General features: G+C 51.5%; 1 protein-coding gene across 3 annotated transcripts in view; it reads left to right on the forward strand.

The window, feature by feature from the left end:
* Positions 1-28: 28 nt before the first annotated feature.
* The window catches only part of HAND2 (heart and neural crest derivatives expressed 2), a 35,941-nt gene continuing 23,056 nt past the window's right edge, over positions 29-12,913 (forward strand). For 2 of the 3 annotated variants that reach the window (XR_014019130.1, XR_014019131.1), the window contains exons 1-2: positions 29-1,808; positions 3,226-3,577. Coding sequence is in view for 1 of the 3 variants with exons in the window: in XM_081269227.1 (XP_081125353.1) it covers positions 1,254-1,808; positions 3,226-3,324 (654 nt within the window). In the remaining 2 variants the exon portion in view is untranslated. Of the gene's footprint in view, positions 1,809-3,225; positions 3,965-12,913 lie in introns of those variants that run through there. The other variant, XM_081269227.1, reaches the window with a different exon arrangement.

Genomic DNA, 12,913 nt, shown 5'->3' on the forward strand with positions numbered 1-12,913 from the left:
ATACTATACCTGATTCGAGATTCTTCAATATTTGAGACTTGGGGGGAAATATTTTAATAGTGAAGCATCTGTTAAACACTTGTATTAACCTCTGGCTGATTAAAAAAAAGTTTTTTTTAACCTTGCCCCCCCCGTTTCAATTATCTTATGGTTATGAAGGGACAGCCAATCCTGGAAGAGGACCTCGGCAATTAGCAACGTGAACATCAAAAAGTTTTATTGCGGAGTGCGCGAGGCGCCGCCTCCGCCGCCCCGGGATTGGCGTGAGGAGCCTCTGACGACATATATTAACCCGAGCAGCCCTAAAGATGTAACTGTACATGGAGATCTTGCTGGGAAAATCCGCTAGCTCCCCTCACGGCGTCCAGCCCAGGAGAACAGCCGCCGCCACCCGGGAGCTCTCTCCGCCACCGCGCAGACCCCTACGAGATCCCAAGCCACCGCCTTCGAGCTCCGAGGCGCCTTCCGGGCACCAAATCATTGCCCTGAAAGGAGAGGATCTGAGAAAATGGATTCACTGAGACCTCTCTGAATACCCTCCGGGAGATCCTGAGAGGAGCGTGGACACGTTACCCGCAGCTAAAAATCACATTCAAGGACCAAAACAACAACCAAAAAATTCATTAAAACAATAAGCGCCCAAGAACCCAGACCGAGCTGGTGGGGGGAGGGGAAGGGGCGGGAAGGGGAGGGTCGCATGGAGGTAGCTTTGCAGTGAGCTGTCGACCCTGCCGCCTCCCCGCAGAGCCGGGCCGGCTCCTCCAGCCGCGGCTCGGACTCGCCCCCGGATTCCAGGTTAGCTTCAGTGCCAAGAGCGCGGCCCGAGCGTGGTGGAGTCCCGCGACTCCGCGAAGCAGCCTCGCAGGAGCGCAGGCACTTTTGCATGAGCACCAGAGGATTCTGCCTCCGCGCAGCAGCCCGGGAAGCAGGAGCCGGCGCGCCGGCTGTAGAGAAAGGCGGGAGCCCGCTGCAGCGGCGGCAGCGTCCAGGGGCGCACGGTGCCGGGACCAGCTCGCCGCGCCCCATGGGGAGCTGGTGGCCGCAGCGCTGCTGAGGCGGGCCCGGCTGGCCAGGCAGGGGGCCGCGGCCCGGGCTGCAGCAGCCCCCACTGCGGCTGCCGGGCCGGCCCGGGCGCCCCGGGGCTGGGGGGTGGGGGGTGGGGGAGGACGCGGGGCGCCGAAGCAGGGGCCCGGGCGGAGGGAGCGGCGGGGCTGCGCGCACGCTGGGGCGCGTGGAGGGGTGCAGAGGGCGAAATGAGTCTGGTAGGGGGTTTTCCTCACCACCCCGTGGTGCACCATGAGGGCTATCCGTTCGCCGCTGCTGCCGCCGCAGCCGCCGCTGCAGCCGCCAGCCGCTGCAGCCACGAGGAGAACCCCTACTTCCATGGCTGGCTTATTGGCCACCCCGAGATGTCGCCCCCTGACTACAGCATGGCCCTGTCCTACAGCCCCGAGTATGCCAGCGGCGCCGCCGGTCTGGACCACTCCCATTACGGGGGAGTGCCGCCCGGTGCGGGGCCTCCTGGCCTGGGGGGGCCGCGCCCGGTGAAGCGCCGGGGCACCGCCAACCGCAAAGAGCGGCGCAGGACTCAAAGTATCAACAGCGCCTTCGCCGAACTGCGCGAATGCATCCCCAATGTGCCCGCCGACACTAAACTCTCCAAGATCAAGACGCTGCGCCTGGCCACCAGCTACATCGCCTACCTCATGGACCTGTTGGCCAAGGACGACCAGAACGGCGAGGCAGAGGCCTTCAAGGCAGAGATCAAGAAGACAGACGTGAAAGAGGAGAAGAGGAAGAAGGAGCTGGTCAGTACCGTGGGGCAGAGGGCGGTAGGGGGTGCGGGGTATAGGGAACAGCTGCGCTCGGCTTCTTTCCAATTGGGCTGAGAAATGGCAGCCCGCATTCTTTGGCTGCGTCCAGCGCCAAGGTTGTTTGCACCAGTTTGTGGTAGGGATGGTTTCCTGCATAGGCAGAGGAGATGGGGGAGGATGTCAGCAGGAGGAGGAGAAGGTCTTAAGAGAGACGCTTGGTGCTTCTGATCTTCCCTCAGGGTTATCGCTGATCCCCAAGGCACTTAGGACGGGCCTCCCAAACTCTTGGTCCGGATCCATCTCCCGGTCGCACCGTCCGGACCTCTCATTCACTTTCCGTTAGAGCCCTCATTTGGCCTCCAATCCAACCTTGCTTTAAGATATTTTTAAAGTCAGTCACCCAGAAACTCTCCATTACAATCATTTCACTATTGGTTCCATTTCTTCGTCCAAAAACGAGTTTGCCACTGATTCTGAGCCTTAAGAAAGTTTTATGGTTGCTCCCATTATTATGCCCCGAAGACTTAAAGGTAAACATTAAATAAGTACTTTTAACCTCAAAATACAGCTCCAGTTTCTCTTTGGCTACAATGTAATTTCCCAGATCCGTATACTCTACCACTATTTCTAGTTTTATGAGCCTGTACATTTTAAGACCAAAAAAAAAAAGTAAATATTACTATGGTCATTGTTACTAGCAGTAACTCGAAATTACACTGAACCACTTAAAGTTTTCTCAGATTCCTACCAAGTTCTTATAGCGTAGACAGGGCTATTGCCACGAAGGTCCTGAAAAAATAATTTCCATTTGCGAGATTTTCTTCTTTGAGACTAGCGGCCCTTTGATCGCTGCATAATCGATTGACCTCTCGAATAACCCGAGATTTCAGAGGCCTTGGCGGAGAGGCACTGCAGAGCTGCAGACTGAATGCCGCTGGACCAGAGGCCCAGGCCAGGGCCCAGTAGCCTCCCCAGTTTTCCTAGAGCGTGGATCTGGGATTGCTATTGAAAACAGAAGATAGACTTAGCGCCAACCACCGCTGCCACCCGCTACACACACACACACACACACACACACACACACACACACACACACATATCTGGAGTCAGAAAAAAAAGATCCCCGGTTCCTCCATAAACGACTGGAAAATGGACGGTTGTTTATAAATTTGCCAATCCGGTAGTTGAGCGCTGCAAGTTGGAGGCCTTGGCGGTAGACAGGGCATTGCAAACCTTCATAACCTTACTGCAGGGACTGGAACTTGGAACCATCCCCCCAACTCCCACCCCCAGCCTTTCCTCCTCTCTTTCACTGTTTCCTCTGACCCAGGAAGCGCTAGGGTGGCGGGAGATCAGTTATCCTCTCTGAATTTCTCTTTTCATTTTTCTTGCCCACCTCCTTTCTGCCCAGAATGAAATCTTGAAAAGCACAGTGAGCAGCAACGACAAGAAAACCAAAGGCCGGACTGGCTGGCCACAGCACGTCTGGGCTCTGGAGCTCAAGCAGTGAAGAAGAGGAGGAGGAGAGAGCGAGTGAGTCGGGTCCAAGGCGCCAGAAGCAGACCCAGGACTCCGGGCAAGCCCTCGGGCTCTGATCCGAGGACTTCTTGCATTTGGATCATCTGGTTTATTTATGTGCAATTTCCTTCCCCCTCTCTTTGGCCCCCTTTGAGGCATCCGCTCCCCACCTCCCCCTCCAAAAAAAAGTGGATATCTGAAGAAAAGCATTCCGTATTTTAATATGAAGAGGACACTCCTGCGTGGTAAGGGATCCCGTCGACTCCTAGATTCTCTGTGTGTGAATGTTCCCTCTTGGCTGTGTAGACACCAGCATTGCCCCCTCCTTGCCTACCCAGCTCCTTCCAGATAAAGACAGCGGACACTAGTGCGTGTGTGAAGTGTATTCTTAATACTTGGCCTTTGGATATAAATATTCCTGGGGATTATAAAGTTTTATTTCAAAGCAGAAAACAGGGCCGCTAACATTTCCGTTGGGGTTGGCATCTAGTGCTGTTGTTTCATATGTGGTGTTCCCTATTCAAAGATGTTTCCAACAGCTACTTGTTTGTGCACTTCCGTCCTCTAAAACTAAGTGGAATTTAATTAATATTGAAGGTGTAAACGTTGTAAGTATTCAATAAACCACTGTGTGTTTTTTTTTTTACAAAACCCCTAATCTTTTAATGGTTGATACCTCAAAAGAGTTTTGAAAACAAAGCTGTTATACTTGTTTTCATAATATTTAAAATATTCAGAAGTAAACTAAATTATCATAATTGCCTCTAACTTTATTTGAAAGAGTCAGTGATTCCAATCAATCAAGGTGACTTGTGGTCCTAGAGGCAGAGGAGATGTTGTTAAAGAGATGCTCCTTGCTGAAATCTGCCCAAGGGTCTGGGCTCTATCCCAGTGACTTACTCTTCCCTCTACCAACCCCCTGCTTCCAGGAGACCACTGAGTGATCTTTAGAAGGAGGCACTGGGCCAGAGAATGGCTACAGTTGGCTGGGAAGGTGGAAAGGTGTCTTGTTTTCCTGAAATCTATCAGATGCCATTTGTGGGGGCCTGGGTTCGTGTTTGGGGGGGGCGCATTTTCCGGGGAGGAGGTGTAAGGACAATCCCCGGCGTTATTGCAACGGCAGGAAATAGTCTAAGGCATTTAGTTCAAAATATAGGGCTTTTATCCAAGAGGAGGAAAAGGAGGGGAAAGAAAAAAAGAAAGGAGGCGGTTTTGCTTTAGTCTGTAGATCAGAGGCTTCTCTTCTAGGCAAGCTAGATTGGGGGCGTGGGGGGGGACTTTTGAAAAAAAAATCTATGATTAGGTAACAAGGAATTTTACGTCAAGTAAGAAATCGCGAACAAGACCACAGATTTAAAGGGGGGCCAGAAGTGGGTTAGATTTACAAGGAGCTACAAGGAACTCAATATTAACTGCGGTGTCTGAAGTGTTCCCGGCCGCAGCCCAGCAGAGAACAAACGGCACCCTCCCCTGGCTACCAGCAGCCCAGGACTTCACCCTGTCGGGGGGTTCGGTCTCCAGGAGTCCTGTAATATCCCCGAAGAGTGTCCCTGCGGCCTCCTTTTCCCGTGGGCTTGGCTGGAGCTTGAATCTCTGCTCTAGAAACCAGAGAAACTGTGGTGCCATAAAGCACTGACTCTGCAGCCTGTGGGGAGGAGGTGCAGGAGAAGGGGGGAGGGATTCCGGAGGAGGGAAGAAAGGTGAAACATATTAAAAAGCGGTTTGTTTCATGAAGCGCCACGTATATAAATCTGGTGTCGGAGAGGCTTGCCAGAGGGTTTCCATCTTGGAACCCATCCTTGGGGTGATGTTCGCACCTCGCCAGCGGGCACAGACCCTCCTGCGATATCCCAAGGGTTCCCACGCCTCGCTGGTGCCTACTCTGACCCGGTCGCTTGCAAGCCAGCCACATGAGGCCGGCGTGGGCGAATTCGCCAATGCCGCGGGGGAAAGATGAGCGAGTGGCTCTGCGGACTTCTGCGGGCGGCTGACAACGCGAGGGCGAGGGGTTAGAACAACTCGGCCAAAGCGATCTGAACTTTCTCCCCTCAGGTCAGCCGGCGCTGGGCCGACCCGGTGGGCGAGGGGCTGTGTTTACAGACACTTGCCTTTGTTTATAGCACTAGGGTGGGGTGGGAGGGTTAGGCGCGCCCAAGTTTTCGTTTGCTCTCTCCATTCTTGTCGGTTTGACTGAATGACTCCCTCCCTCTCACTTCCAGCTGCCTTCTGCATCTTTATTTTTATCCACGTAGGAGAAAATCTCCAGGTCCTAGAGGTGGAAGAAAGGATTCTACCAAAATGATGAAGTGAACGGTGGTGGAGGCCGCGAGGTTTTAAAAAACATGAGCCAGAAAGGAATTATCTTCATCATGCACGTGTGCCTGTCAGTGCTTTGGGTAGCTGATCTTCCCAACTGGGCCTTAACACACTTCTGCTGGTTTAACACACTCCCCCCCCCCATTTATTAAATACCCAATAGAGGGGAACCAAAGACCCTGGTGCACAGTCGTTGCTATGTAGCAGCCTGCCAATATACATGCTTTTAAGCCCACCTTCCATACCCAGCCTCTATCTAGCTGGGCCAGGCACTGCCCATCTCCTCCCCCTCCTGCCAACCTCTGTTTTCTCTGGCCTAGAGCACCAGTCCTTACACCCTATCCTCTTTGCCATTCCAGCCGGCCAGACACATAGCAGATTCATACCGCAGCAAGCCGAAGACTCCAGCTGTCCTGACGTTTCAGGCTTCCCCTAACTGGAGGCACACTCAAACTTGCCTGACTGCTACCAACAGGACACCCCAGATTATCCCTTACCTCAGCCAACAGACATCACAATCGTCCCAATGCTCTCAGCCACCCAAAATCCCTGTCCCATGTTGTCAACATCCCAGAAAAATGAGTGGTGCGTGGGGCAGGTTTCTTTTACACTTCCATGCTTTTCTCTTCTACACACTTCTTTCTCTTTCAATTCCCTTTCTTCTTTGTTTAAAAAAAAAAAAGTTTCCAAGCTTCTGCTTGTGAGACTGACTAAAAGGCCTCTGTTTTAATTGCTTGGATAATGTGGTTGCTGCCATTTTGTTAAGAGCAATCACTCCTGCAGCGAAATCACAAGCACTCTAGACAGGCTGGAGCCGACAAAAATGTAGGATTTGACGTTAAAAGCTAAATGGGAAGCTGGAAAGGCGGAAGGTAAATTGATGGTAGATCTGGCTGTCAGGGCTGGGCCCCAGACCGCTGCACAGGCCTAAAGCCTGATAACCCTGAATCACCAGCAGGCAAGTGCTCCCTGTTGTGGTTGTATGGAAGTGGGTGTGTGTGTTTCTGCAGACCCATTCTTAGCTTGAGAATACAGTGTGGGGCCCCAACTATACTCCCTGCACCCAGTCTCAATTTTCCCGGAATTTGCCAGGACACTGACAGCAGTTTTCAGGGATTTTTTTAGTCTCGTACTCTGAGATGGCAGCCAGATTTCTTAGGGTTCTGCTTGCCTTCTAAATCCCAGAGCCACACTCTGGAAGCTGGGAGAGAGGAGCTCCAGGCTTGGGGTGGGTTTGACAGTAGGCAGCAGCATCTAACAAGGGTAGGTCTCCCTTAGGTTGCTCTAATTAAGTGTAGGAGAAACCAATGACCTGGTTGTTTCAGCCATGAGATGGATGCAGCAGTGAAAAAGCAAGTGTAGCCTCCGGGACCCTTGGTAAACAGTGAGTGCAGAGTGGGAGTAAAGGATGGCTCAATGCCATGCCTTTACCTAGGACACTGCTGGCTGCTGCCTCCAGCTGACAAGAATGGAGGACCTAGTCTCTCAAAGGTGTTAAGGTAGCCAAAGACTAAGAGTTGGGCACCCTCAGAATTCTCAGGAAAGAGGTGTGGAAGATGAGTTCAAATGCAAAGACAGGGAACAGAAGGAGGCCTCAGGACACTTTCTAGGACTCTTGCTTCTCAGAGAAAACCTTGGCCATTTGGGAGGGCCTGTGTGTGTGCAAGGGACAGTAGGCAGCAAAGGATGCCATGAAAGCCAAGATTACATTTGCAAAGCGGGTCTACAAAACGAGAGAAACCGCTATTATTCCTGGAACTTTAACCAATAGCTGTTTCTAACCTTGCCTGCTCAGCTCACAGTTTTCTCTCCCACAGCTGCCTTGCGGTTTCCCTACCTCTCCTTGTGCGTGAGTCCCACCACGCACCAGAGGTTAGAAAAGGGACTGGCTTGTAGATGCCAAGCAGAGGTGGTCTGGAAGGAAGCTTGTGGCGATCCCCACAGAGGACTGAGCAATGCCCATCTATTCTGGATCTTAGGAACCTGTTTCCTAAGATTCAGATCTCCTTGCAAGGAGGGGGCGCTAACGAGTCTCCCGGACACTACCAACTCTGGTCCTGTTCAAGCCCTCCCTTCTGTCCGAGGAGAGAAAACCTAGAAGCCTCCCTTAGACAAGGGCACATAAACCGACTGGAGGCCAGCGGCCCTCTCCCACGAAAGCTGCGCGGTACAGTGAATTGCTGCTGTAGAGATTATGGGTTAACTCTTTCAAAAGCGGGGAGGGGACCTCTCCGCAGAGGAAACCAACCCCCGTTTCCGGGGCCGGGGAGTTCTAAGCACCCTGCCTTACCATCCAGCGGGTGCCTCAATGCGTACTCCCCGCACCCCAACTATCCAGTTCTAATTAGCTTGTAACCGCTAAGCGGTTTCGGCCTGTCGGGCTAAAGGAAGTTAAAGTACACCGAGAATCTGAGTTACAGACGTTTAAATCTGTGCACAGAAGTTTAAATTTATCTCCCCATTCTTGTTACTACACCCTGCCCAGGTCAGTTCCATTTAAGAGCGCGCCCCCTCTTTGCCCCAAAACGCAACCCCTACACGCACATTTCCTCCATATTCTCCTGGCATTTGGGTCGCTTTGATGATCAGATGGTAGAGCCTTGATTACAAATTTATTCCCGGCTGCTCCGTGCGTCTTTATCTCCGCTATTAGGGCCATCTGGGAGTGATTAGTGCCGCGCCCGCGCCCGGCCGCGCTTGCCTATCTCGCCGCGGCGGGACCCGGAGCCTCGCTGACGTCAGGGCAGACGGCTCGGAGCCATCCCAGCCGAGCTGGGTGTAATCGGCGGCTGCGCGGCCAAGTCCTCCCAGGGCCAGGCCGGCAGCTGGAACGCGCCGCCCGCCCGCGCACCGGGACATTCTAAATATGTATTTTTAGCCCAGAAGGCTTTTTTGTTTTCCTTGTTTGGAGCGAGGAGGAGCCAGTTGACGTTTCTAATGCCCCCTCCCCACTTTAAATTTTCCAGCCCTCCAGATCTCAGGCATTCCTCCTGGAAAAGCCTCCCACGTCCGGCCCCAACCCTCGAGCTCTCTTTGCTCTGCCTGAGCCAGGACGCCGCTCTGCTACACCCGCAATTTCGGCCTGGAAGACAGTGACAGTGCAATCCAGGGTCCAGGGCAAGAGAGGGGGTGTCAGACTGCTCTTAGGGCTGCCAGTCTCGCACTTGCACCCGCTTGGCCCCTACAGCCCGAGCTCGGGTCAAGACTGTGGTAGTTTCTCCCCCGTGGGGCAGTCTGGCAGAAACAGGTTATGGGACGCGACGTCTCTTAAGGATCCAGCCTTTGCACCTGCTATTAAAATCTAAAGGATCTCGTGAGCTGCTGCGTTTCTAACACCCCCGGCAGGGCGAGGATAGCTGAAGGACTTCTGTCCTATACCGTGTTGCAGTGTTTAGAGCAGAGTCTGGATATCAATGTATACGTACAGAAGGCCTAGACCTCTGACCCTAGCGCTCTGAGAGCTGGTCTGGCCTCTCGTGGGGTAAGGGTTGCTAGGATGGATGTAACACCTGAATCCTTCATTCTCCAGGGACCTTTCCATCCCCCTGGAGAATTTGATAAAATGAAAAACTCAACTCTTATTTCATACCAGCTTCACCAGAAATTCTGATTCAGCAGCTCAGGGACTGATTCCCGAACCCTGATTTTCAAGAGCTCTTGCTGAGTATTCCGGAACCACTACCTGAGGCCACACCCACTCACCGCAATTGGTCCCCCCCTCCTCTACCCACTTTTCTTGGACCTTTGTGGGGGGAATAAAAGGATAGAGGTGGCTTTGTCAAGGACTAGGGAGGACTGGGGTGAGGCCTGCATTATTTAGAGAAAATGCGCCATATAGTGAATTAATTTTGCCATGCAGATATTCAAAGCAAACTCAGGGAACTGGAGATGTTGCTCAGTGGTAGAACACTAGCCTAGCATACAATTTATTTCCACAACTATTTAAAAGGGCAAACTAAGTGTTCAGTCAGAGGCAACGGTGAATTTATCTAGAGGGAAAAGAAGCCCATGATTTGAGTGGAATTACAAAATCTACTTGGGGGGCAAGAGTAAGGAAACTAAATTGGGAATTCAGTAGCAAAAAAAAAAAAAAAAATCCCAGAAGATTATTCTGTTAAAATTATTTGAGACAACTCTCTATACATCAAATCCAAAGTGTCTTTGTATCATCTAGAACGAAAAAGGGGCATTTCCTTCTAAGTCAGGGAAAATATTGAACTGAGAGGTTGGTTCTCCCTTCCCACCCACCCTTACCCTTAGCCAAAGGGGAAGAAAACATTGAGCTTTGTGGTTTGGCTGTAGGGGTAGGGAATAAGAAACACTTAGATAACTATATCCTTAAGACTGGAGGACCCTGGCTTCTCTGTGATTCTAGAGAGAAAAGGAACAGGCAATGGCTGCACAACATGCAGTTTGCTACAGTGATCTGCCTTAATGGTGGAGTCCACTCAGAAAAATAGCTAGTTTTCTGAATTATTTAAATCACTCAAATACAAGAAAATCCACATCACTGTGCCTATAGTACTTTCTTGCTCAGAGTATAGACGGTTTTTCAACTTGCATTCGATGGAATGGATGACATGGGTCACAGGTCCAGAGAGTCTTCTTTATATTCTCAAGCAAAGAAGACAAATTTGCAACAGCTAACCAGTTAATGTAACGGATTACATAGTATCACCAGTGCTCTCCCCCAACCAATAACCCAACTGTTTTCCTAAGTATTTTTTTTTATTTCAAGTAGTGTTTTTAATGCACAACTCTTTACAAGTCATCAGACCCTATCAACTCCATGTTTCTCTATGACCAAATGGAGTGCTTCAAAATACCATTCTTGTTGTAGCACCAAATCATCTTTCGATACTTTAAGCAGCTCTGGGCCTAGATTCATTTGTGACCTAGAACTAAGGAGTCCAGGAGAGGGCAGATTTTCCTGCAGAGGCAGTTCGTTTGCTTCTCTGTTGTTTGTTGCCCCACCAACTGAAATGACTTAGAACAAACAGTGCTCTCAGGGGCAGAGAGTTTTCAACCTTCATAAGTACATTGTCTAGAGAAGATGCCAAAAAAGATATTATTCTAAATTAAGAGGGCCGTAAATCCGTCCCTTGTTAAAAAAAAAAAAAATGGAAGTCAATGGCTACTGGTGCCAATGCACTATCGCCTTCCATTTAAAGTGGGTTGTTATTGTCATTGCCAGGAGCTAATATCTTTACGATAAAGGCAGAAACGCTGGGGGTGGAGTCAGGGGTGGGGTAGGGGTAAGGGTTGTGATTGCTTTTGTTTTGTTTTTCAAAAAGAAAATCTGAAAACGCAACCTAAGTTTGTAACTACTACTTGGGGGAGAAGGAAAGCCGGTGCGGTTTTAATGGGGGAAAGTGGCGGCCAGGCCGTCTGACCATCGCCTTCTCTTTGCAAATCTGGTTTTCATATTCTCTCCGTAATCACCCAAAGCCATAACTGTCTCTGAAATTATTCATTAAAGTCATTTTCAGGGATTCTCACTGGATGACTCTTTACGTTTATGATCTTCTGAGAGCAATGACATCAGCCTCTGTCTCTTTCCGCTTTTAATTAATGTTCTGGGAAGACCATAGGGGCTGTGGCTGTGTGCGTGGGGAGGGGGCGGGCTAGGGGTGGAATCCACCGGCCATTCTGCTCCTGGCGCGGTCAGCTGAGCTCCGGCGCGCAGACATCCTTTGATTAAGGAGGGTATTTCGGGGAGTGCAGGCTGTGCAGAAGATCACGGCTGTGCCCTGTGGTGCTGTCAGCAGTGACAGATCCCAGATGGGGCCGCTACTGTATGGCAGATTGAGTTTCTCATCAGAAAACTCACCCTTCCTCCTAAACGTCTTCAAAAACCTTCTCCAGATACTCCAGGTCTCTTCGTGTGAAACTGAAACAGTCCAACCCCAAAGTCGGTTTTGAGTGCGTATATGTTAAGGTTCTCCCTCACCCCCCTCTTTTTCTCTGCACTTCCTCCTTCTTTGAGCGTCTTCAACCTGGCTACTAAGAGCGTAGATATGGTGGGCCTGGGGGCTCCTGTTCGACCGCCTCAGAGCGCCACGCCGACGACCCAGCATCGAGGGCCCCCCCCCAAGGCAATCCGGTGGGTAGGGGCGCGGCATTCGGGACAGGGGCTTGCTCCAGAGCCCCCGGGAAGCTGGGATGGACTGTACCAGCCAAACACTCAGCTCAGAGATCCGGAGAAGCTGGGGGCAGGGAGGGAGGGACAAAGGCGGAAACGGAGAGTACCCCGGCCTGGCTCTAGCCACGCATTCCCCCGGGAGATGGTCGTCTGGCTGGTCTGGGTAATTCCTAAGGGCAGCACGGAACCCAAGAGGAGAGGCTTTGGAGTTGGGAAATGATGCGAAGGTGGGTCCCAGAACCCTGCGGAGGCCCAGCAGAATTGAGTAGAAGGGGAGCTAATGAAGTTCAGGCTAGGATCTAAGAAGGAGAGTGGACTATAGGGTCTCATCAAGGTTAGAAGGGGTGCATGGAGACCCAGGTTTCCACATTGATATTCACCTACTTGAGGTTTGCCCATCTGGACCCCCAGTTTTACAATCCTGGACACAACTTGGGGTTGCAAACTCTGTTGCAGAAACATTTGCATTTATAAACCTTTATTCAAAAAGTAACTTCATAAACAAATGCCCCGGGCCCCTGCTTCCTCAGAGGCAACTAGGTTCCTCCTCTCCCCTTATTTCCCACCGTAAGCTTCCAAGATCCTCTCTCGGGAGCTTCGGCGGCCTGTAGAAAGCGGATGAAAGGCGAAGAGGACCCGGCATGCGGCATGCATGGCACCTAGATTAGGAGAGCATTTCTAGGCCCCACCCATCCCTGCCCCCGAGGTCCTCTTAACTGCGGATCGGATCGTGGAGAGTTCTCCAGGCGAAACAACAAAGTGCAGAGAAGCAGAGAATTCCAGAGAGTTTTGTTTTGTTTTAATTTTAAAAATTAGCAATGTTTTTCCCCTTCAAAATACCTTGCAGCCTCCGCCATCCTACTTCCACACCCTCTCCGGATGAGGCAGTAGGGAGAGCTTCAGTTGGGTTCACGAAGGAGCTCCTAAGGAACAGAGGGGAGCTAAAAATACCTCAGATGTCAGGCCAAGGTCTTACCCACCTTCCCCCATCTCCCAGGCCTTACCGTAAAGGGGCAGTCGCCTTCCCCACCCGAGGGCCATGCCAGGCTGTTGGTTCTCTTCCTTCCTTTGAGCCCGGGCTAGGCTAAGGCCCCACACTTCAGCCATTGGGGAATTTGGCCTT

This window comes from Spermophilus citellus (assembly GCF_964194105.1).
Source record: "Spermophilus citellus genome assembly, chromosome: 16".
Classification (NCBI taxonomy): domain Eukaryota; kingdom Metazoa; phylum Chordata; class Mammalia; order Rodentia; family Sciuridae; genus Spermophilus; species Spermophilus citellus.